At 40.0% G+C, this 25,601-nt stretch overlaps 1 protein-coding gene across 1 annotated transcript in view; it reads left to right on the top strand.

Moving 5' to 3' along the window:
* The window catches only part of lamc1 (laminin, gamma 1), a 225,855-nt gene that overhangs the window by 115,389 nt on the left and 84,865 nt on the right, over positions 1-25,601 (top strand). The window contains exon 2 of the mRNA XM_048601974.1: positions 3,364-3,668. Within this exon, the coding sequence (XP_048457931.1) occupies positions 3,364-3,668 (305 nt within the window). The remainder of the gene's footprint in view (positions 1-3,363; positions 3,669-25,601) is intronic.

Below are 25,601 nucleotides of genomic sequence, written 5' to 3' on the forward strand. Positions count from 1 at the left end.
AGGGTATCTTTATGAATATATTATAGACATACAAAGTTCCCAACACAGCCAAGTTGTTACCAGACTTGAAAAGGTAACCGTGTTTCCTTCCTCCCTTTGACTCTAAGGATTTGTGGCATGCCCATTTTTTTTTTTGGCAAAGATTCAATTAAACGGTATTTTTGTTTCTTTTCACATCTGTTTTTCCTATGTTCTTTTCCCACCTCCTGTTCCAGTTTAGCAAAATAGTGTGATTAGTGCAGAAAGTATTGTGTGTTTGTCCACTTACTGATCTGGAAGCCCTTTCATATTCATAAATTTTCATTTCATTTATGAATATGTAATTACTCATTGTGAAGTGTTGCTCCCACACACAATTGAGGTTAGTATTTTACCAATGCTTTTGTGTTAAGGAACGTAAGGGACGTTCTTGCTCTCAGGAAGTAGATCTCACATCTCTTCTCAACTAGTATCAAACGTCTGAGTGGTAGCAGTTCAGGCTTTTCAACAAATCACTATGTCTGTGTATGTCACTATGAAGATGGGAGAATCATTTTTCCAAAATTAAATTGAATGAAAACAAAGTTGTGTGTTTCTGGCTTGCAGTTGCTAGTTCAGTCATATAAGCAATGTTAATGGGAAGTCTTTGAGGTTTCACTTTCGGGTTTATGTATTTTATGGGTTTACGCACATGAACAATCTTTGATTCAAAACTTTTCATCTTTACAGGATTGGGCTAGTTAAAGTTTTGAGACTGGTCTTAAGGCTATCATGAAAGCTATTGTTGAAATACTGTGTGTGATTTATGAAAACCTTTCCTGGTGCTGGGGGGCTGGTGGTGGGAGTGGTCCACGTACAGCATCTTGTTTTTGTTTCAGATTGTGCACCTGATTGGCCTTCACTATAGATGAACTGTATCTGCAGCTGCATGCATTTTTTTTTTCAGTGTTCACCTTTGGTGGTGGATGCATCCTTTCTTTTCCTTACATTTTTACATTTAGTGAGATAGCTAGAGAAACCAGCTTTGGGCAAAAAAAAAGCCTGCACTGCAAATTTTAAATAGGACATGGTTATTCAAGTGTGAGAGGTCCCATGAGAATCAACACAAGTTCAGATGTCACAGCTGCTGATCATTTTACACTTGCATTCCTGTGGACTCTGAGTTACTTTTCAAGTAGAACAGAACAATAGCAATTTAACATAACTGCTCAGTTTGCATAGAGTACATAACCACTTAAGGTGGAAGTCAGCCTGCTTGGCTAAATTTATCGTTTAAGAATGTTTCAGAAGAATGAAAGGAAATGAAATGCAAAGCAGAATTTAATAAAGCACATTTATAGAATTGAAAAATGACCCCTGAAATCCACCCCATGTAGGCGGTAACATTCCCTCACCTTCTGCTTTCAGTGAGTACTCTTTCATTATACTGGCATTCTTCTAACACTTTTGTTGTTACTACACAGTACCCAGTGCCATTCTTATTCAGAACTATCATGGCAGTGTTTTGATAAAACTTCAGTTTTATTGGTTAGTTTGAACTGATTGCAGTCAAATTTCATTGCAGCGGACTTTCTACCCGGTAATATACTTTTACCCCCGGAATATCAAATCAATGGAACATTTAAAAAAAAAGTTGCCTATGGCTTTTGAATGAATATAAATTTGTGGTGTTATTCGCACAGCAGTGAAAAACAAATGCAAAGCTGGCCAGTCTTTTTTACCTAGCATGGTTTTTATTTTGGAATAAATTGTTTCAACTTGCCGTCTACACCAACTTTGCTGGAATATGATTAAATGCTTGTGATTGCTGTCTGGTACTCAGCTGCACACTTTCACAAATGTACTTCCATTTCCTTACAGCAATCTTAATTTAAATGCAATGGCAAGTTTTACTTCATTGTGACAATGCTACAAAAAGGGGATTTCTAATGTTTTGTTTAGTGTAAATTTTTTGTTTGCTTACAATGTGGATTGCTGTCAAACACTTGTCCAGTCAATTCTCTCTCATGCAGGGTAACAGCAAGGCATTCAACTTTAGAATGAACAATTTCACGTTGCAATATTTCTGGTACTTTGCCACAGTCAGAACCTCCCAGTATAAATGTGTGTTCAGTAGCCATTCTCCTGTTCTGTTAAAATATTCAGGTTTGAACTTTGAAGTCCATTTAGAACAGGATTCTATGCGGCTCCTGGGAGTGGAAATCTTCGGCGGGCAGAGCAGCTTAGTTGTGCAGGAGGCCAACAGTTAGCTTCCAGATAGATGTCTGAAACTCCAGCATTAAGTTCTCAGAAATTTTCATTTTACAGGCATCTGCATGTCATGAATGCTCATTAGAAGGCAGTCTTTCCAGTTAATTTATCAATGCATGTGATTGGTGATTACATATAAATAACATGCAGCAGCCAAGGTAATAAAACTTGGTGCAGTTGGAGTGAGTAGCAGCTGTCTTTTCCTCACAAGGAGCATTGTTAAATGACAGATGATTGAAATCAGATGGCACCAGTCAAAAGGCAAAACCCTGGAATTCCCTTCCAAACGGCTTTGTCGATCTACTGCAGCGCATGGAATGCAGCAGTTCAAGGAGCCAGCTCATCATCATCATCATCTCAAGGCAACGAGGAATAGGCAAGAAATGCTGGCTCACCAGTAACACCAATGTCCCATGAGTGAATTCTTGGGAAAAAAACTCTCATTACAGTTTCAAAATATGCTGTTATTTCAAAAGCATTCTATGATCTCCTTATGTGTGCTATTATTGCCAGTTTGACTTGATATTTTGTGTTATTCCTTTATCAGAAACACCCAATATTTTTGTTTTTGCTCTGTCTCACATTGAAATTACTGTTAGGGGCCTGTAGACCATTCTCACAAGTGGTTGGCTGACGCCCCAGCCCCTTGGTTCCTTTATCTGCTTGTCAATCATCCCTGAGGTATAAATGGACATTGCACTTTGACCCAATGTAGCTTTTTTTGCATGGTTCCTGCATGGATTTAAGCTGGCATTGCAATATGGAGATGCGACATTTAAAACTGGGCCCCACTGTCTGTTCCATATTCAGGTTGATGCATTTCAGGTTACAACTTAAGAGCAGTGTTCCTTTTGTATACTGGCCAACTTTCCCCTCTCAACTAGAACTTTCAAGAAATAATGGAATTAACCTTCTTGTGCAGTTAGTGGGACCTTGATATCTGCATATTGGCTGCTACACTTTACTATTTAAGAGCTTCAAAAGTAAATATTTGGTTTTTAAGTGCCAGTGAAGACAAGCTTGGAAAATATCGTAAGGCACTGTACAAATATACGTTTAGTTGGCTGTTAACATGCTGAAGGACAAAAAAAAGTCTGCTAAAAATTAAGTTGTTCCATTTTTCTTTTGTTGCAGGGAAAGCATTTGACATTACGTATGTAAGACTGAAATTCCACACAAGTCGGCCTGAGAGTTTTGTTATTTATAAACGAACTAATGAAGATGGGCCTTGGATACCTTACCAGTATTACAGTGGATCGTGTGAGAAAACGTACCAGAAAAAAAATCGTGGGTTTATCCGAACAGGAGAGGATGAACAGCAGGCGCTGTGCACAGATGAATTTAGTGATATATCGCCCCTCACTGGAGGAAATGTTGCCTTTTCTACTCTGGAAGGGAGGCCCAGTGCTTACAATTTTGACAACAGCCCTGTGCTACAGGTATAGTCAAGACAAGACCATTACCTGTTGTAAATTGAGTCAGTAATTGTATTACTTGGTGTATACTAATGCTTGCAATGGTCTTGGACCAGAACAGTAGAAATAATTGTTTTAATTGTTAAAAATACTATCAGTATTCTTTAAAAAGTGTTTTCAGTATTATTAATTTTAAGCCTTCAGTGTCCATTCCCATACATTCCTCTGAACTTTCTCTTCCCCCTCTCCTGAAGGTGTTGACTATTGCTAAGCATCATTTTTATAAACTCTTGGGTGCCTCACCCTTCAATATTTCAGTAAATCTTTAACTGGGAGTGTAACAGCCAACAGGATTTTCAAATACAAAGTATAGTAGTTCCCAACTGATGCTGGTTTTGCTCAACATTCACGTGTACAGTCTACATTAGGACTTGCCATATAGTGATCAGAAGCAAGAACCTTGGTTGACTTATCATTCTCTAAAGGAGTTCTTTTCTCCTAATCATCTGTTCATTTGAGGGTGAGGGGAAATGCTCACTGACACAAAATGACTAAGATGTTTTTGTGTCTCGTTACCAACTTGGGCCTCAGAAATTGGTGGTGTCAAAATGTAGTTTCATAAAAATGACACGTTCTATTCCACTAATCTACAGCACAAAATTTATGTGGCATCTGTTTTCAATTTGTTACAAATGGCCTCAGATGTTGACAACGGTGCTTGAGATAAGTTGAGATGCCTTTTATGCGTTGGACACCATTGGTGAATTCTGATGCTAACTACATATGGTGAGCATTGGCTAGCGACATGCATAGGAGGCATATAGTTGTCAGTTGGTATGGTAGGACCTGCATGTGCATAAACTGGGAGGCTAAGCTAGAAACTATTGTCGTGCTATTCAAGAAGCATATGAGCGAAGAGCTTTGAGCTAGAGACAAAAGGTCCTGGACGAGCCAGCTTCCAACGGACAGCACTGCCTCCCAGCTATCAAGATTCGTGGTGAGCCTCTGGAAAATGTGAATTAAACCTTCTTTCAGTCTCCTGTCAGCAAGGACAATAAAATTCAGCACTTCAACATATCCAGTTTCTCAATGTAGCCTTTGGCTCTCTGAAGAACAGTGTTGTGTTTAAGGTCTCGGTCATACAATCTCGGGCTTCTGGTCTACAAAGCAGCAGTTTTAGCAGCCCTCCTATGTAAGTTAGAGAAATTAATAATATCCAGCATTCACCTCAAATCTCTCAAAGTATTGCCAATGATGCCTCTGCAAAATCCTGCAAATCCACTGGCTCTCCAAGGGCCATGTCTTCTCTGAGGCCACCATCGTCAGCTTTTGAGGTACTACTTATGGCCTCATCATCCACAAGTCTGAACAGAATTTCCAAAACAAACTCTCTGCTCAAAGCTTCATTGTGACAACCAATTTCCAGGAAGGCAGAGGAAGCACTTCAAAAATGTTCTCGCAACTTCCTTGAAATTATTCAGTGATCCCACTAATTTATGGGCGTTTCCAGCCTGAGACTGTTGGATTGAAATGCAAGCATGTATAAATGCCTGTCCTAGTCTGCTGTAGTCATTTAACCTCTACTATGTGGCACACAGCCTGTAGGATGACAGCTTAAGCTTCTCTTTGGTAAATTCCTTGTGCTGAACACACTGCTGTGTTGTACACTCAACATAATGTCAGAAATGCTATGTCCACAACGGAATAAATGGCTCAGCTGCAGAGCTGTGAGCTGCCATTTTAAAAAAAAAAGGAAGGATATTTCCGATGACTGGCGAGTCCAGAACCGGGGTTACAATATAAGGATTACAGGATAGTCAATTTAGGACTGAGATGAGAAATTTCTTTACCCAGAGTGGTGAGTCTGTGGAATTCTGTACCGCAGAAAGCCGTTGAATCCAAAACGTTGAATATTTACAAAACAGAATTGGATATAGTTCCTAGAGCGAAATGGATCATGGGATATAGTGAGAAAGTGGGAACAGGGTCTGGAGTTGGGTGATCAGCCATGATCATATTGAATTGTGGAGCAAGCATGAGGGGTTGAATAGCCTACTACTGCACCTGTATACTATGTTTCTATGTTGAAAAGCGTGAAGGTCATAGAGAAACTACTGCTTAAAACAAAACAGTAGCAGCTTATCCCCTATTAGCTTCTGTTCCAGTTACTGTTGGTATGCGGCAGAATTCTTCCATGTGCAATGGCAGAATTATAACACAGCAACAAATTTGTTAAGCAAACCAGAACAATACAAGTTGCTACACTTTTTTATCATTGTTGGGAGGAGACTGTTTGAAAATATATTCCTGCAGAATATCTCTGCAGAAAAAAACTTCAGAAATTTGAAAAGCTTTGAAGGCACATTTTGAGCCCAAGTGACAATTACATACAAATTGTGCATATTCATTACCAGGGAACAAAGTGAGAAAGAATCCATCGATCAGTGCATGATGTAGTTAACTCCGCTTGCAGGAACCTGTGAATTTGCACAGTTTAAAAGATCAGCTAATTCAAGTTGGGTTTGTATTAGGAATAAGCATCCGAAAGTGAAAGCATGTCTGCTGAGAAAAGATAAATTACACTCAGGAGAGCAATCAACCAGTGTGTAAGTGTCGAGTTTGCAAATCCACAGCTAGAGTTTATTCATAGCAGAGCAGACCAGGTCCTGCATTGTGCTGACAGATCCTCCAAGCATTTAGGGCAGAACATTCACAGACAAAGACTAGGATGCAAACAGTACAGCAACATCATGTAAAAGACAACAAGGCATGTCCAATGTGGAAAAACAAGTGTTCTCACTACGAAAAGCTGCATCATTTGGGCAAGTGTAAGGCAATAAAGAAGCGCAACAAGCAGGTACAGATGGCCACAGGAGAGGTAGCGGCTGAAGATTCTAATAAATCATTATACAACATACAAGTTGGCTCCGTCAAGTTGATAGTTGAGACATGGTTTCTCACTTGAAATGAGGACTGCAGAAGGAGAATATCAGGTCAACACAAAATGTCATCAGACCTTCACAGACCTATACAAGGTAGCTGAACATGTTGATCCAAAAATGAAGCCCTCAAAAATAAGATTGAGGCAATATGAAGGCACCGTACTCATGCTGAAAGGACACACTTATTGCTTTAAGAGCACATTGGGAATATAGAGATGAATTGACAGTCCAATATGGCATATTTTACAAAGACAATAGAATAATTAGCCCAAAGGATCTGAGAGGAGCAATGTTAAAGGGCATCTGTGCCAGCCACCAATGAATCAAGTCTGAAGAAAGCAAGAGATGGACTCTACTAGTCAAGAAAAAGCAGCAAAATTGAGGACCACATCAATCAGTGCAGTGCTTCTAATGAGTCCAAATAAACAAGCTATAGAGCCACTGATGACACACGTCATCCAGACAGACCATGGATGAAGCTGGGGGTAGGTATCTTCTTGCTCGCTGGAACTATTATCTTATTACGATAGAAAACTATTCTTCTGGCTAGAGGTGGACCAGATTACTTCAATGACTACTGCTGAGATTGTTAAATGCTTTAAAAATCTACTTTAGCTGTTATAGCATTCCTGACATTGACATGAGTGACCCTCAGTTCACAAGTGAAGACTCCCATTCCTTCATTCCTTCAAAGATACGAAAGTCAACACCACACATAATCTTTACACTATTCCTAGTCAAATGGAATGGCAGTAAAAATCACAAAGGAATCATAAAGATATCAAGCAAATCTCACACATAGCAATCCTCGAGTGGAGAAATACACTTAATGAAGGCATGGAAAGTAATCCAATACAAAGTCGAATGTCATGCTGCACACAAATAACTTTTCCACTGCCCAAAAAGCGACTGAGGCCAGAAATTGTATCATATGAGTTTTCTAAAAAAAAAAGGGAAATAGCAGAAAGTTGAATTTCGCTTGGACAAGACTGCTGAATCTTTGCCAGAGTAGAGTATTGAAGAGCCAGTCAGAGTACAAGCATTCAACGATCTCAAAGCCAGGCCAAGTTCCAACTTAGCTGTGCGAAGCTGTTGTCAGTGTGTGTCTATGTGATTGTTCATTTCCATCAGATATACCATAGCAACCACAGACACAGACTCAGCTGATCAGGAAGAGGTGAACGCATCACCTGCACAGAACATAAGTCAACCATCAGACCCAGCAACCCAATGTGACAATACTATAGCTTTAAGAGGTGTATTTTGTCGTGGTGTTTTATGAAGAAAGGTCAAGACCGAGGTGATGAGCAGTCTCCTCTAAAGCCAATAAATTAAACGGCTTGTGAGGCCTTGGTTTTTTTTTTCAAGTTGGAAGAATAGAAGTAGGCTGAATGGGTGGGTTCACACTCCCACAGAATCAGGATTTTAGTTTTAGCCTTCAGTAGCAGTTGCTGTGTCTTGAAGCTGGATGTGGAGTCCCTTATTGCTCTTGGTTACAGCTAAAAGCTGCTAGAATTGTGTGTGAGATGATCTGTTTTACTGAATTTGCCTTTGTCAAGGGTGTGTTTATGGCATGGTGCTATATTGGAACAGTTAATTGTTATTTAATACATTTAAGCATTTCAACAGAGTTAGAGTTAAGCCAATTTTCTTTTTATTTTGTCTGTATTTTAATTATGGTGTTTGAGTAAAGTGTGTTTTATTTCAAGCCTGATAATGACTAATCGAATTGCATCCGGAATACAATGCCTTACACTTCTCTTCAAGATAACTAAAAGTTAGGCTCTAGGCTATCATCTTAATGTATTTTGAGGGGGTTTTGTCTGGTCCATAATACCCAATAATGGAAATGGATTAACAAGGCCACCATAGCAACAGCAAATGACACAGGAATGACACTCCCTGGCAAAACAACATCACTCAGATGAACAACAAATGTAAAATGCCACTAGTCAAGGCATGGCAGTGTACAAAAGTTCAACTTGTGTTTGTATTTTTTTGGATCCTGAGACTGCTGGATCTTGCCTTAGTTCTATGAACTGGTTTGTTGACTCAACGCCCTGAGACATCTTAGTTTAGTCACCCAAGCAACATAGGAGCAGGAATAGACCATTCAGCACCTAAAGCTCCACCGTTTTGGATCATGGCTGCTCAGCTAGGAAAATGTCATTTTCCTGTGCTACGTCCCTAAGCTCTATTGTTCATACAAGCCTCTTTTTGCAAATTCAACTCCAATTTCCCAGTGTACTTTTAACTGCTATAGCTCTTCATTTCATGACTGAGCACTTGCTCTTGCTCTCTCCCCTCCTCCCCGTACTACTAGGATCACCACTCAATCTTCCTAACAAAGGTTGCTCAGTTTCCCTTAAAGCAGTTGCCTCCAGATGTGATGCTAGATTCTAATGCAGAGGATTTGTTTTAGTGGCAAACCTCCAAACTTACAGCAAATGTTTGCAAGTCTTCTACAGTGGTGAGAGTGCTCATGTCTTCCTTACAATCCAACTGGAACTTCTCTCTGATATTTGTAGTACTTGTCCTCAGGCCATTCTTGTAGCCGATCAGTATCCTAGTTTTGGCTGCAGTTTACCACTAATGCTGAACTTACTGATGCCTAAATGCAAACTGCTTCGCAAGTACAACCGCACACATTATTGTGTATTCTTTCCTCTTAACTGCCATCCCAAAGAGACTAACAACATTGCAATAACATGTACAAATTGGGCTTTCCATCACTATGCTGACCTACAGGACAATTTGATAAATTAATTATCCAAACCCATCAATGAAGTCTAACAGCCCTTTGGTTGAAATAATTGTTCCATATCTCAGTACTAAATGATCAACACTTTATCCTGATATTGTGTCCTTGTGTTTTAGTTTCCAAGACCAGCAGAAACAATAACTCAGCACCTAATCTGTCAACTCGCTTCAGAATTTGAAAGTTTCAATGAGATCACTATGCCTTCTTCCAGACAGTATGGGCCTAACTTACTTACCCTCTCATCACAGATCAGCCCATCATCACAGGGGCAAGTTACTGAACCATAGCTGTTACACCTCCAATGCAAGGAAACATGTTAAATATGGAACGTGTTACTTATAGGTGAATTTGACTATAATAGTGTTTGAATTAGATTTTCTATTTATGCATGTACCAGCGATGTCTTAATTTTTTTTTGTTATAGAGAAGACAAATTAGTTGCCCTGTGAGAATTTGCTAAATTTCTTTTACTATATAGGCTTCAAAGCTACATCAGATTAATGACTAGAGAACAAAATCTTACAGATGATCAAAAAAAACCATACTAAACCCAAAATGTTGGAAATACCTGTGCGTGTATTTGATTTATTGTTATTGTTTCATGTACCTGGGTACATTGAAAAGTTTTGTTTTGTGTGCAGCACAGACAGATCATGATATACAAATATCATAGGATGATTGAACAGAATGAGGAATAACAAGTTATGGCTGCAAAGATGTACAAAAAGCAAGATCAGCATTAGATTTGAAATTTTAGGGGTCCATTCGGAAGTCTAATAATAATGGGGAAGAAGCTGTTCTTGAAGTTGTTGGTGCGTGTGTTTAAGCTTTTGTATCTACTGCCTGACAGAAGAGGTTGGAAGAGATTATAACTGGGGTGGGAGGAGTCTTTGATGTTGGCTGCCTTTCCAAGTCAGCGGGCAGTATAGATGAAGTCAATGGATGGCAGGTTGGCTTGTGTGATGGACTGCACTGTATTGCGAACTCTCTGTAGTTTCTTATGATCCTGGGCACAGCAATTGTCATATCAAGCCGTGATGCATCTAGATAGAATGCTTTCTATGGTGCATCTATAAAAGTTGGTGAGAGTCCTTATGGACATGCCAAATTTCCTTGTTTTCCTGAGGGAGGAGAGGTGTCATTGTGCCTTTTTGACCGTCACATCAATGTCCAGGACAGATTGTTGGTGATCATCACTCCTAGGAACTTGATGCTGTCGACCATCTCCACCTCCGCTCCATTGATATAGATGAAGACGTGCCCTCGTCCATGCTTCCTGAAGTCAACGATCAGTTCTTTAGTTTTGCTGACGTTGAGGGAGAGATTGTGTTATCTTTACACCATGCCACCAAGCGCTCAATCTCTTTCCTGTAATTTGTCTCATCATTGATATCTGGCCTCCAACAGTGTTGTCATCAGTGAACTTGCCAATAGAGTTTGGCTGGAATTTAGCTGCACAGTCATAAGTGCATAGGAGTACATTAAGGGGGATAATACACATCCATGCTGGGTGCCTTTGTTGAACTTGTCGTGGAGGAGGTGCTGTTGCATATCTGTGCTGATTGCAGTCTGTGGGTCAGGAATTCAAGGATCCATTTGCAGAGGGGTGAAACAGAGACCTAGATCTCTGAGTTTGGGGAATAGTGCTGAAGGCACAGCTGTAGTGAAAGCCTGACGTAGGTATCCTTATTTTCCAGATGTTCCAGGGATGAGTGTAGAGCTAGGGAGATGGTGTCTGCTGTGGACCGGTAGGCAAATTGCAAGTGATCGAGGCAGTTTGGGAGGCTACAGTTGATGTGAGCCATAACTAATGTCTTGAAGCACTTCATAATCACGCAGGTCTGAGCCACCAGGCGGTAGTCACTGAGGCATGTTGCATGTGATTTTTTTTGTTACCAGGATGATGATGGTCGTCTTGAAGCAGGTGGGGACTTCAGGTTGTAGTAAGGAGAGGTTAAAGATGTGAGCGAATACTCCTGCCATCTGGTCCACTTACAATCTGCGTGCAAGGCTGGGGACGAAGTCTGGGCCAGTCGCTTTTTATGGGTTCACTCTAAAGTAGGCCAATCTGACGTCTGCAGTGGTGACCGAGGGAATAGGTGCATCCGACGTACTCAATGGTCATCAACCTGAAGCATTAACTCTCTTCCTTTTTCCCCTGCACAACTGTTGTCTGACCTGTTGAGTTGTTTTCTCTTTTAGTAATGATTTACAAAAATGGTTTAGTGTGCAATTTCTACATTATAAGATGGTCTAGTTTACTGCTACAGATTTTCGTTTGTCAAAAATAAAGCCTGTAGATTTAGAAGGCTGAGTGAAAGGAAAACTGCCAGTGCCAGAACTTTGAGGAGATCTAATAGAAGAGAATTTCAAAACTGAATTCTTGAATGATTTAACAAGTTGCTTGTTTTGTACCTACTGACAGTTCTTAAGTCAGAAGCTGGGTTTGCCGATTTACCATGCTGGCTGTTTTAAAGTGTCCTCTGTGTAGCCAGAACATTGCTTGGAGTGCAGTGGTGGTGTTGAGGAGCTGGACGGTTCTGGTGATACGGTTTAATTAGTCTACAATGTTTTAACTTTATTTAATAATTTGGATATTTCTTTGAATTGTGCAATATTAAAAAGAAGCAGTGTTCTCTGGTGCAAGCCTCCATCAAATTAAGTTCTCTCAAGGGGGCCATTCATAAAAGTGTGACGTGAGCAACATGTGGAGATACCTTTTTTTATTTTAAAAAGAAAAGTTTGCTTTGGAACCCAGCTGGTTTGATGCATTCCCAGTAAATCTTTTGTTCAGTTCCTGGCTGCTTATGCTGTTCCAGTTGTTTCCAGACAGAAAATGACAACTTCCAATTTGGGGAAAAAACTATGGAGAAAGGAAGCTATTGCCAACTGTGTTGCTAATCGTTCATGAAACATCAAGCCATTTCTCTGCAATGGAGGTACCTCTGGGTCTTTACTACATTCAATGACAAGTACAATTAGCAGTAGTATGGGAAGCTCCTGGCTCTCATGAGATTCTGATATATAGTAACATTTTTGTTCTTTGGTAACCTAAGCTCAGCACAGTTGCTGTCAACATCATAGGAACTCTTGTGCTTTATGTTCAAAGTTGAATGCTGCTTTAATTTTTGTGCAAGAAGCTTGTACTTGCTTATGGAAGATATTCAATCCAGGTAATGTGCAGCATGTTGGAATTTGAATTGCTGTACACCATCAATACCTGCCAAACAGCACTGCTGGAGTTATGGAGGGGAGAAACTGGGTTCTTATCCTTGCTATCTCTGTAATATTGCCGCCACCACAAAAGTGAAGAATTTAGCTATAAGGACAGGCTAGAAAAACTAGGGTTTTCTCTGGAATGGCAGAGACTGAGGGGAGACTGGGTAGAAGTCAAAAATTGAGATGCATAGATAGGGTTGACAGTCTTTTTCTCAGACTTGAAATGCCTAATACTAGGGGGCATATATTTAAGATGAGAGAGGAAAAGTTCAAAGGAGATGAGGGGCAAGTTTGTTTTATTGCACAGAGAATGGTAGGTGTCTGAAACATGCTGTCAGGCGTGGTGGTGGAGGCAGATACGATAGTGGGTTTAAGGGGCTTTTAGATAACCATATGAATATGCAAGGAATGGAGGGATATGGACCAAGGGCAGGTAGAAAGAATTGGTTTAATTTATTGTCCTGTTCGGTACAAAATCCTGGGCCGAAGAGCCCGTCCTGTGCTGTATTGTTCTATGTTGTATAATTCCCTGGCCCATTCCCTGGGAAAGTGGTGTGTTCATAGTGATGCAGTTTTAAAAGAACCACAAAACATAATGGGAAGGGAACTCTCCTCAATATTATTGCACTATCGCATTCTCTAAATGTACTGGCACTTGACCTAATTTTGTATCATGATATTGAGATACCTCCATATGGTCTCTTGCTGCTTGACAGAATTCTTCTGATTGGCAAATCCAATTCTCAAATGTTTCCAAGCTCCAAAATGCATGTTTAATGTATCTATTTATTATGTAAAATGCTCGTGTCTCATGTTATGCAGTTTATGAATACAGATCAAACTTAGCTCCTGTGATTTGGCATCCTTCTGGCTCTTTGTATTTGTATCATTATATAATTCACTGGAATTTAACCACTAATTGCAGGTGGACTTTTCAGCAGTGCTGTAAAAGTTTACCATGATTCATCCCAGTATTCAGTGACAAGTATTTTCTCTTCAGTAGCTTTAAAAGTTAATGATTTTGTTTTCTGCAAGCATTGGAAGCTGTTTGTTGGAAAGGCTGAATCACTTTTTGGCAGACAATAAATTTTGACATGATTTTATATAATTGAATTGCATTTGTAAACAACACAAATTTGACAAACACTGCTTTGAAGGTAATGCCCATTTAAAATGTAGGAAGCCTGCCACCTTCTGCAAGCAATTGGGTTGTAAGTTATGAACTTAAAGACTGTTACATAAAGTATTCATCATGCTGTCTAATGGCCAACTGTTTACTGCAGCAATGAATGTCAGACAAATTTAAAACAATGGGTTTCTTGTTAAAATGAAGGTCACAGCCATCCGTTTCAATTCAGAGTTGTATTTCCTTTTAATATTAAAGTTTGGACATCAGATCCTACTTTCAACTAGATGCAGCACAATACAAATCTGTTTTGAAATCATCTTGATCAGTGCTTTTGGTTAAAAGATTAGAGCTTTGTTTTCCTTAAATACTAATACCCTGAAGTATCAACTTCAAGAACATGGCAATCGTAATAAATTCTCTGTCATAGCTGTAGAGGGCTACAGCACAGAAAAAGGCACTTTGGCCCAATGGAGTCTGCACCGGTTTAAAAACAACCACCTAAGTGTTCTAATCCCATTTTTCAGCACTTGGCCCATGACCTTGTTTGTCTTGGCATCGCAAGTACACATCTAAATACTTGGATGTAATGAAGGTTTCTACCTCTAGCACCCTTACTCATGAGTTTGAGATTCCCACCACACTCTGGGTGAGCGAGGTTTTCTTCACATTCCCTCTAAGCCTCCTGTCCGTTATCTTTAAATCCAGTCATTGATCTCTCAACCAAGGGGAAAAGTTCTGTTCTGTCTATGCCCCGCATATTTTTATACACTTCAATCTCATCCCCTCTCAATCTCCTCTGCTCGAAGAAAAACAACCCCAGTTTATCCAGCCTCTCTTCATTACACACCGTCCAGTCCAGTCAACATCCTGGAAAATCTCCTCTGCACCCTCTTCAGTGCTGTCATACCCCTTCCAGTACACAGTGTTCTAGTTGGGTCCTAACCAACTTTGACTACAATTCCAGCATAACCTTTCTGTTCTTAAACACTCGATGCCTCAGCTACCACTAAAGGTAAATATCCCATATGCCTTCTTTACCATTTTATCTACCTATCACACTATCTTAAGGGACTGATGGGCATGTACACCAAGGTCCCTCCAATCCTTTGGTTTCCCAAGTGCTTATGTACTAACTTTCTGAACATTTCAAAATATCTTATTATTACACAAATCATGGTCTTGCATTGGGGCAGAGTAAAATGTCTTCCATTTGGGATAGTTTGGTGGTGGCCTGTCCTCTTGGGCAGAGGAAAAAGATCAAATGGTATTATTTTGAAGAAGGGCAAGCTTGCTTTCCCCTCTGTACTTGCCAGTATTTGGTAATAGATGATCTCATCATTATTTTGTGGGAACTGGTGATATACAAATTGGTTGCTGCATTTCCTAAATTATTATAACCAACATGCTTCAGAAAATACATAAATGACAGTAAAGCGTTTAAGAATGTCATTAGTCCGTGAAAGAACCTAGATGTATAAATACAAGTCTCCATTTCATTTCCACCCCTGCGCCCTCTCGCTTGCTCATCTTCTCATTCTCTCTTACCCTCTCCTCATGTTCCTACAGTAGGCTGTGCATGTACCCACTCCATCACTGTTTTCCTCAATTTTTGAAATTGCTGACCCATTGCGACATGAGATCTAGAGTCAGTCATACAGCATGAAAACAGACACTTTGTTCTAACTAGTCCATGCTGATCTAGTTTCCCAAACTAAACTCATCCCACTTGCCTGCGTTTGGCCCATATCCCTCTACCTATCCAAATTTCTCTTAAATGTTGTAACTGTGTACCAGCCTCTACCGCTTCTTCTGGCAGTTCATTCCAAGTACAAATTACCTTCTGTGTGGAAAACACTGCCTCTCAGGTCCTTTTTAAATCTTTCTCCTCTCATCTGAACAATATGCCCCCTAGTTTTGAACTCTCACACCCTAGGGAAATGACTTTTGCTATTCCACCTTATCTATGCCCCTCATGATTTTATAAACCTCAACATGATGATCCCACTCCTATACTCCATGGCCTGAGCAATGAAGGCAAGCATGCTAAACACTGCCTTAACCATCCTGTCTACCTGTGATGCAAATTTTCGGTCTCACTGTTCTACAACACTCCCCCCATGTTCTACCATTAACTGTATAAGTCCTGCCCTTGTTTGTTTTACCAAAATGCAATACCTTGCATTTATCCAAATTAAACTCCATGTGCCACTCCTCAGTTCATTGGTTCAATTGATCAAGATCCCTTTGTAATCTTAGATAACTTTCTTCAGTGTTAGCTGTACCATCAATTTTGGTGTCATCCACAAACTTACTAACCATGCCTCCTAAGTTTTCATCCGTATGATCAATATAAACGACAGACAAAAGTGGACCCAGCACGGATCCCGGTGAAACTCTGCTGGTCACAGGCCTCCAGTCCAAAAATGCAGCCCTCCACCATAATCCTGTGTTTCCTACTGTCAAGCCAATTTTGTATTCAGTTGGCAAGCTCTCCCTGAATCCCATGTGATCTAACTTTACTAATTAGTCTACCATGTGGAACCTTGCCCAAAGCTTTGCCAAATTCCATGTAGACAACACCTACTACTCTGCTGTCATCGACCTTTTCGGTTGCATCCTCAAAAAAAAACTCAAACAATTTAGTGAGACACGATTTTCCTCCACACAAAGCCATGGTGACTATCCCTAATCAATCCTTGCCTGTCCAAATGCGTGTAAATCCTGTCTGTCAGGATCCACTCGAACAAGTTACCCACCACTGATGTCACTCAATGGTCTATAGTTTGCAGGCTTGTCCTTACAGCCAGCCTTCCTTCCTTAAATAAAAGTACAACACTAGCCACTCTCCAGTCCTCTGGCACCTCACCTGTGGCTGTAGATAATAGAAATATCTCTGCTAGAAGCCCTGCAATTTCTTCCTGAACTTTGCACAATGTCCTGGGATATACTTGACCAGGTCCCAGAGTTTTATCCACCTTCATGTTTTTGAGAACTTCAGCACTACCTTTTCTGTATTAAATCTAAGTTAGCCATTTTGTTAGTCTGGTATTTACTGTGGTTAAAATTGAGTATGCTAGAGTTGTTTTATCCAACACTTTAGGAAGCAGTGGATGAGGGCAGCTGGGATAACATCTTTTTCATGAGATGATTTTATCTTAAAACAAAGCTACTTTTTCTTTGCCTTTTTCAATTTCAGCAATACATTGAAAACAAACCTCCTCAACTGGATTGTTTGGAGAAGTTAGATCATTTAAGTCATGTGATCCAGTGGAAAGTGTGCTTGTGAAAGGAGGAGCCTTGGAATATGAAGACTTGTGTACAGAAATTTGGCCATTGGCAGCGGTTACTTGACGCTTGAATGTTTTTGTTTCAGCTGGGAGAATTTTTTTGCTCACTCATGGGTGTGTGGGCATCACTGCCTGGCCAGATCTATTGCCTGTCCCTAGTTGCCCTTGAGAAAATGGCGTTTAGCTTCCTTCTTGAGCCACTACAGTCCATGTGCAGTAGTTGATCCACAATGCTTTTAGGGAGAGAGTTCCAGAATTTTGACACCGTGACACAGCAGGAACAGCGATCGTATTTCCAAGAGTTGCTTGGAGGGGAACTTGCATATGATGGTATAATTGTTTGCCTCCTTGGAAAAGTGAATACAAAAAATGACACCACTTCTAACATTTGCTGCTCACTAGCCCCAGTAAACGATACAACAGCTGCAGTGAATGGATCGATATGTTCCAATGCTACGATTTTGGTAGGCTGCAAATTTTCATGTTTGATTCCACTTGGCTTGAATTGATTAGTGATGAGTAATGAGCGACATGGCTACAGATGACAAAACTTTCGACAGGTTAAATGGGCTTGACCGTAATCATTTGCAGTAATGGATAGTATTTATACCAGAGTACCAGATGACCTAGTAGATGTTGTGACATTGACAAATGCCATGAAGGAGATACTGAGCAGATATGAGTAGATTGGAATGAACTATCAGCTGAAATGTAAGAGACAATTGAACTCTTCATTGAGAGAGAAATTTAGAAGGATGATGCAAGATGAGTCAAATGATTTTTATCACCTGTGATGATTGTATGAAAAAATGCATCTGATCTCTTAGCATTCTTTGGAGGTTTAATCTCTTTCTCATTTCAAGATGATTTTTTTCCGATGAGGGCAATGTTATGAGAAAAGTGAGTAAGCTCAACTAGATATTTTCAAATCACTCTTTAGGAATGTTATTACTCACCTCTGGAGCAGGTGGGAATTGAACACAGGCCTCATGGCCCAGAGGTAGGGACACTACCTCATACTATGAGGGACCCTGAGGAATAGTCTCCACTGTTTGATGACAATTAGTTGAATCCATGTGGAAATGTTTTGTTTGAAATGTGTAAGTTGTGCACCTGTCAAGCTAAACTGGGAAATTAGTTTGTCGGCAGAAGTCTGCTTAGGGGTGTATTTTGTCTTAGTTTTAATTGACTGAGAAATTTTAACTGCATAAATTTAAAACTGCTTGATGGTAATTATTTCTATAGTACGTTCTGTGGATTGAGGAATTGATTTAAACATTTTGCCTTTCAGCTGATAGAGGTAATTTCATAGGCTTAACTAGATGCTGTTGAAATTCTTATTCTCTACTTTACAGTAAAAGAAAAATACTGATTTTTAGCATTTGTGTTGTCACTGAGCTGTGTGGGAATACATTTGCAGTTGCACATAAAATATTAAACTCCATGATTTTATAGGTCTGGAATATTTTACACGTCTGGATCCTCAGACAGCACCTTTCAAACCCACGACCACTTCCATGTGGAAGGGCAAGGACAGCTGGTGCATTAGAACACCGCCACCTGCAAGTTCCCCTCTAAGTCACACACTTTTCTGACTTGGAATTATGTCACCTTCCTTCACAGTTAGAGTATCAAAATTCTAGCGTTCTGTCCAAAAGCATTGTGGATGTACATCATATGGACTACAGGGGCTCAACAAGGTGGTTCAAAATCATTTTCTCAAGGGTATTTTTGGATGGACAACAAACACTGGCCTAGCTATTGATGCATAGATCCCCTGAAAGAATTTTAAGAGAATTAGTAGCCTCCTAGGAAAAGAATCTGATCAGTAAAGGTGGTTTTAGCAGTAAGAACAGAAAAATGATAACCAGGAAAAACTTGGCTACAACTTAATTGTGGTTTGGGATGAAAGACGGTTTAGGACAGAATGACAGCTGGATGCTTTTTGAAATTTATTGATCTTTATAATGTGGCAAGAAAGCTAACTTTCCAATCTCGATGGTGTGATTTTTACCTTTAGATTTGTAAAGGTATGTATTTAAGCTAGCTCTGCCTTTACCATTCATGACATTTATAACGGTAGATGGGAACCAGATTATGTATTTGGCTCTGTTTTCGTTGCTTTGTGCACTCAGGCAGATCAAGAGCTTTAGATCTAGAGGCATCTGTTTCTTTTACTGAAATACATTATGATCTCAACAATGAATGATTGGTGACCTTTTTTCTCTAATGGATAGAGAAAAAGTTCCATTATTTGAAGTTGCCTTTTGTTGCATGGACTTTTGGGAGCTCCTTTCTCATCCTGTTATTATCATGAATTCTTCTGCTGCTAACTACCACTGCACCTGATCAGCGTCTATTTTTCCAGTAAAAATCTACAAGAAGCCTATTCGAGAAATCTGCCTGTGCACCCACAGACCAGTGGTCTTTATTTTGACATTTTTGCTATTAAAAGTAGGTAATGATTTTTAAAAATTTAAATGATTTTGAATGGACATCTGCAAAGAAGCTAATGCTAATGCATTGACTGTCTCAAAGGATGTGGATTCCAGATAAATTGATCCCCTCTTATGTTCTCCCAAAAGTATCACTTTAATCTTTTGTTCATTCTAGATGTGGGCATGTTTTCAATTCTGCCAATTTTCAATTTTATTGCTTCTGGGTTGTCAACACTTAATATCCCAGCTGTGTTGTGAGCCTATTCCTGACTTCTGTCAACGTTGCAATAAAGTTTAAGGAGCAAGTGATTGTCATATGCCACTGAGATTCCACAGCTATAAGTAAACCAGTGTATCAGTATTTTGAAATGGCAACAAAAAGACAATAGGACTAACCCAATTGTCTGAAGATCCATTTGCTAAATATAAAAAAAAAGCAGAATTCTATGCATTATGGAAGTCTGAGATAAAAGCATGTGCTGTTAATATTCAACGAGGCATCTATGGAGAGAGATAAACAGAGTTACCATTTCAGGTCTTTAACATTTCATCACCTGGGATTCATTCCCTAAACCTCATGGTCTTTTTATACAAAAGCCTGTAGCATTGTGTACTATTTACAAGATGCACTGCAGAAATTCAACAAAAATCCTTGGACAGCACTTTCCAAACCCATGACCACTACCGTCTAGAAAGACAAGGGCAGAAGATACAGGGGAACACCAACACCTGCAAGGTCTCCCCCTAAACCACTCACCATCCTGACTCGGAAAAGTATTGCTATTCCTTCAGTGTTGCTGGGTAAAAATCCTGAAACTCCCTCTCTAATGGCATTGTGGGTTTACCTATAGCAAGTGGACTGTGGTGGTTCAAGAAGACAGCTCACCACCTCTTTCAAGGGGAACTAGGGATGGGCAGTGATGTCCTTATCAATGAATAAATTATGAAAAAAAAACTCTTTAAAAATAAATAGGAAGAGAACCTCCTTCATAACCACCTAGCCTAATATTGCATTTTTTTCATTCATCTTACCTGTCCAGAATTACTCTTGATCTGAATGACTTGCTCCTTTCAGAGGGTAGTTAAGCGCCAACCGCATTGTTGTGGTTCTGCAGTCACATGTTGGCCAGACCAGAGATTTTGGCTCATTTCCTTCCCTAAAGAGTGTTAATGAACCTGGTGGGTATTTACATCAATTGACAGTGGTTACATGGTTGCATTAGAGTGGCTTTTTAAAAAAATTGATTCATAAGAGCTGCATAAATTCAAATCTCACCATCTGCCATGGTGGGATTTGAATCAGTGGCCCCAAAACATTCACCTGGGTCTGTGGATTAGTAGTCCGTCCTGTGACATTACCACTGTACCACTACCACCGTTGTTGTTTACTGTCAAATCAGCTTGGTAACACACCTGTGAAGACCCATCACCTACTACATTAAAGGTATTGTGTAAAGTAATGCTTCTGAAAATGTTGATATTGAAGTTCCATTAGCTGCACTCATCTTGATGACTTCAAATTTTTTGGGCTGGAGATGAGTCCTACGCTAGCCTGCATAGGAGCAGATGTCTTCTACACAGTTCCTGAGAGTCATTAATACTTGTGCCCGACTGGTATCGCAAGTTGTCAGTAAAAGGAAGTCAAGGAATTTTAGAGGGTCTCCCCTCACACGATGAAAATTACTTCTGTGAAGAATAATCTGTGAGACACTGCTACAAGGGAAAGTGAAATGACCTGGAAAATAATTTTTCGTGGGCATCAGAATTGAGAAAGGCACAGAATTTACTGAAGCTAGATAAAAGCAAATTTAGAAGCAAATGAAAACTTACTGGACAGGAACTCTGTCATTAAGTCAAAACTTCAGCGGGAAGAAGATTTATAAATGTGGAAGCATAGGACTTTCTTCAGAAATTTGTGTAGAGGGAAGTACTTGGGGTTTTAGACCCAGAAAAGTTGGGAAAAGAAGCATTTTACCCTGGGAGAATTGAGTCTGCATTTTGACTGCAGAAAGAGGGAAAACGTTTCAAAAAAATGGGACGTTATCATTTTGATAGAATAGGTAGAGAAACCCAGTAAACAATACAGAGATGCTGTAAAAACCATTGAAGAAAATTGAAAGTTGGTATCAATAAATCACTACAGTACAGCTACTAACATAATTTATTAATTCATTTAATAATTTAGTCGAGCATTACACCAAAATAGAGTTTAAAAAAACTGGCAAACTTGTCTGTACTTGGACAGCACTGATGAATACAAGATAAAGAACAGAAAATTGCAAGCAGTGTTGAAAAGATGCTACTTCTTTACAGTGTAAAGAATTAAGGAGTACATTGAGAAGAAATGAAATGAGAGACAATACTTTCTCAGAGATTCATGGTGAGAAATGGACTGTGTACAATATAAGATTGGATGGCTTTGAGGAAACCTTTAAGATATAGAATTAATTCAAGTTAAACACCCAAGCTTGAGGCAGAACAAATTAATATACTATATTCAGTGGGTAGTATTGTGGCTGGTTATTAATTGCTAGAATATTAAGCAAAGAGACTTTTGATGTTCTGAAATCCTTTGATAATTGCTTCAAGCCGCGACCAAATAAAAGACGCATGAGCAAGATTCTTGCAGGAATTCAGCTTCCAGGGGATTCTAACCTCGACAAACTAGTAGAAAATTGGCTCTGGAGCTGTCTTATCAGAAGTCATAAGAGATAGATAGATAGAATTGTTGTTGGCATCATTGATGAAACTTTCAGATTTCTTACAGTCTGAAGATGATTTGACTTCAGAGAGAGGTTTATAAATCGTGCTGGAAGCAGAAAGACACTCAGCTCCTGAGAGGACAAGACCAACTTTATTTCAAGAGGGCAACAGAGATTATTCACATCTTAAGTTATGGATTTGTACCTTCTAATAATCTTTGTATTTGAAGTCTGTGGTTGCTACTGCATTATTGTGGACTTAGGAAACACTTCTGTGATACCCTCTCAAGGCCTCAATGGTGAAGTGCACCATTCCCACAGACACCTGGAAATCACTGGCCCAAGACTGTCCAGAGTGCAGAAGGAGCATCCGAGAAGGCATCAAAAACCTTGAGATTTGCCGTCAGGAAATATGGAAGCCAGGTGAAAAGAGCAAAAGGAGTATGCTGCCACACCAATGCCCCAAGTGTAACAGAGCCTGCGGTAGCAGTATCGCTCTGTAAAGCTACGTACGGACTCCCCCTGAGAGTGCAAGACAGTCATCCTCGTCTGCAAGGGACTGCTGATGATTGTAATGTAACAATTGATGGAAGCGATCATTAGCTGCCTTAGCTGGGACCACCATATCAACTGCAGTATTTTGGTGGTAATTAGTTAATCTGGTGGTTGTTTAGTTTTTTTTCTGGACTCCTAAGCGTTTTATGTTGAATGCATTAACTGTTTTGACCTAATTAAAATTCACAACTGCTTCCTTCCAGATCAGTTACTTCAAACTTTTATAGAAAGGAAAAGTTCAATCTTGGTGCTCTAAATGCAATGATTCTTCAACTTTACTACTGTGCCCTTTTATGCAGCTGTCTTAACAATCACACAATGGATGCTGGCACTTTATAAGTGTTAAATAGGACTTGCTTGATTGCTGTGGCTGCTTTGTAGGGCTGTTGAGAGATTTGGATCTCTCTGATGCCAGTAGAATTTAAACGACTGTCATTGAGCAGTGTGTTGATGTATGTGTGTTATTTGGCAGCACAGTAGATGACTCGTTCCATAGCTTTAATTGATTAGGAGCCAGGTGATGGAGCAAGAAATAGCCATGAAAGATGTATCTAGTTTCATGTAAATAGGATGAAACTAGCTAATTTTCCATTGCTTTGGGTAGATGCCAGAATCTAAGCTGTAGTGGGACGTGGTAAGTTGAGGTGTGGTTGTGTACTTGGGTGCAGTAATGCTAGCTGGTGGTTCAGGTGGTGTATGTTTGTCCAGGTACAAAAATTGGGAGATCACCAGCTCGATTTTTTTAAAAAATGCTGCTCCATGTTAACTAAAAGTCCAGTAGCTGTCAAGGGTGCAATAAATATATTTGCAAATTTGTAACACTTGCAGCACAATGATGTTCTCAAGAAATGCTGTTATAGTAAATACTGCATCTTTCTGCTGAAATGTGCATAAATAACTTCCTTAGCACTGCATTGAGTTATCGGCCCAGTCTGGTCAGGATTTTCTGTAGTCAGCTAATCATTTCTGAATTGTATGTGATACTGAGCATGGGGAGCCTGAAGAATCCCCTTTGTAACACAATCCAAAGGGTGGTGAGCTTCTGGAATGGGCTGCCAGAGGCAGTGGTGAAGCAAGTACAATTTCATCATTTAAGAAACATTATGGACAGTTACAAGGATGGAATAGGTATGGAGGAATATGGAGCAAACGCAGGCAAATGGGACTAGTTTAATTGTGAAAACTGGGTGGCATGGGCAAGTTGAGCTGAAGGGCCTGTTTCCATTCTGTAGACCTTTATGACTCTAATAGCTTGCGGAAATTGAAGGTTCAGCTGGGCATGTCTACTGCAGTTAAGTAAATACCTTCTCAGAAAATGTATCAGATATTTTAATACGTACTCTTAACTCTTGAATAACTTTTCAACTAACCCTTAATTTAGCCTCACACCCAAACATTCCCCCAGCTGCGTAACACCTCTGAACCTGATCCCACAGGCTGATGTCCCACTGGGATTGACTCCAAGCTTTAAAGCTGACCCTCCGCCTTCCCTACCTTGGACCTTGAATCCCCCTCCCACTAGTGGACCTGCCTCCACCTTGTTGCCAAACGCAACCACCTGCTCCCCTTGGACCCAATATCTCCCATCCAGCCCAACTCATCTTAAACACGCCATCACATAACTGCCTCACCACCCGGCATCATATCTACCTGGCAGCTATTCTTGAAACACCCTAACATCTCACTTTATGCAGATACTATTTCACAGCCGCTGACAAAGTGGCTGCCTGTGATGTCTGACTTTCTAAATTTCAGAATATGGCACTGACTGCTGTGAAAAAGGGAATGTGATTTGCCTACCTTTGACTGTTCTACGCTGAGTGACCAGTCAGAGAGGAAGTACAGCTCCACATTTTCTGAATAAGGCCTAGTCGTAACCTCGTGTCAGAACTGTGAAGCTCTTCCTTTGAGTAAAAAAAAGTGGACTGTGTGGGACAGCCACTCCTTAGAAAATCTGGTTCTGTGTTTAAGTCTCTGAAATATATCTTGGAGTGTCAACAACCTTCTGGTGCAAAAGATTGCCGATTGGTGTCAACCTTGACTCTGCACAATGTGAAGTGCCACCAGCATAGGTTTTAGTGCAATGGCTGATTTCAGTTCTTCAACATAACTTTAAATTGTTCAAATTCATTTTAGTTATGATCAATGGAATAGGGGAAATTGCTTCAGCCCATTGAGCTTGCTGTACCATTAAGTCATGATTAACCTGTATTTTAAATCCATTAACTTTGTTTTGTTCTGCAAAATTGTTCATACCCTTACGTAGAATCAATCTAAAAATCTGTTTTTAAATTTCCAGTTAACCGGCCTCACTGGCCTTTATGGTGAGGTATTTCTTGTCCTCTTTATAGGGAGAAACGCTTTTTGACATCATGCCTTAATGACTAAGTTCCAATTTGAAGAATATACTTCTCTTTATTCTGGATCCACAGGACAGTTTCTATCTGCTCTAGTATGTTCCTTAGTCATTGTTTTACACCTCAGTTAATCTTTTATACACGTGAGTAAGCAATCCTATTATATGCCCTTGTAATTTAACCCTTTTAGCCCAGTATTATTTTGATAAATCTGCACAGCACCCCCATCCCCAACAACCTTCTATGGCCAGTGTATCCTGCCTAAGGTGCAGTAATTGGAACTGAATGCAATAATTCAGTTCTTATTGAGCTTCCTATAGTTGAAACATAGCCTCCTCCAGCCCTTTATATTACAGAGACAACAAGGTGCAGGGCTGGATGAACACAGCAGGCCAAGCAGCATCATAGGAGCAGAGAGGCTGACGTTTCGGGCCTCGACCCTTCATCAGAAAAGGGGGAGGGGAAGGGGGTTCTGAAATAAATAGGGAGAGAGTGGGAGGCGGATAGAAGAGGGATAGAGGAGAGGATAGGTGGAGAGGAAACAAACAGGTCGAAGAGGCGGGGCTG

Source organism: Rhincodon typus, chromosome 10 (assembly GCF_021869965.1).
Source record: "Rhincodon typus isolate 14 chromosome 10, sRhiTyp1.1, whole genome shotgun sequence".
Classification (NCBI taxonomy): Eukaryota; Metazoa; Chordata; class Chondrichthyes; order Orectolobiformes; family Rhincodontidae; genus Rhincodon; species Rhincodon typus.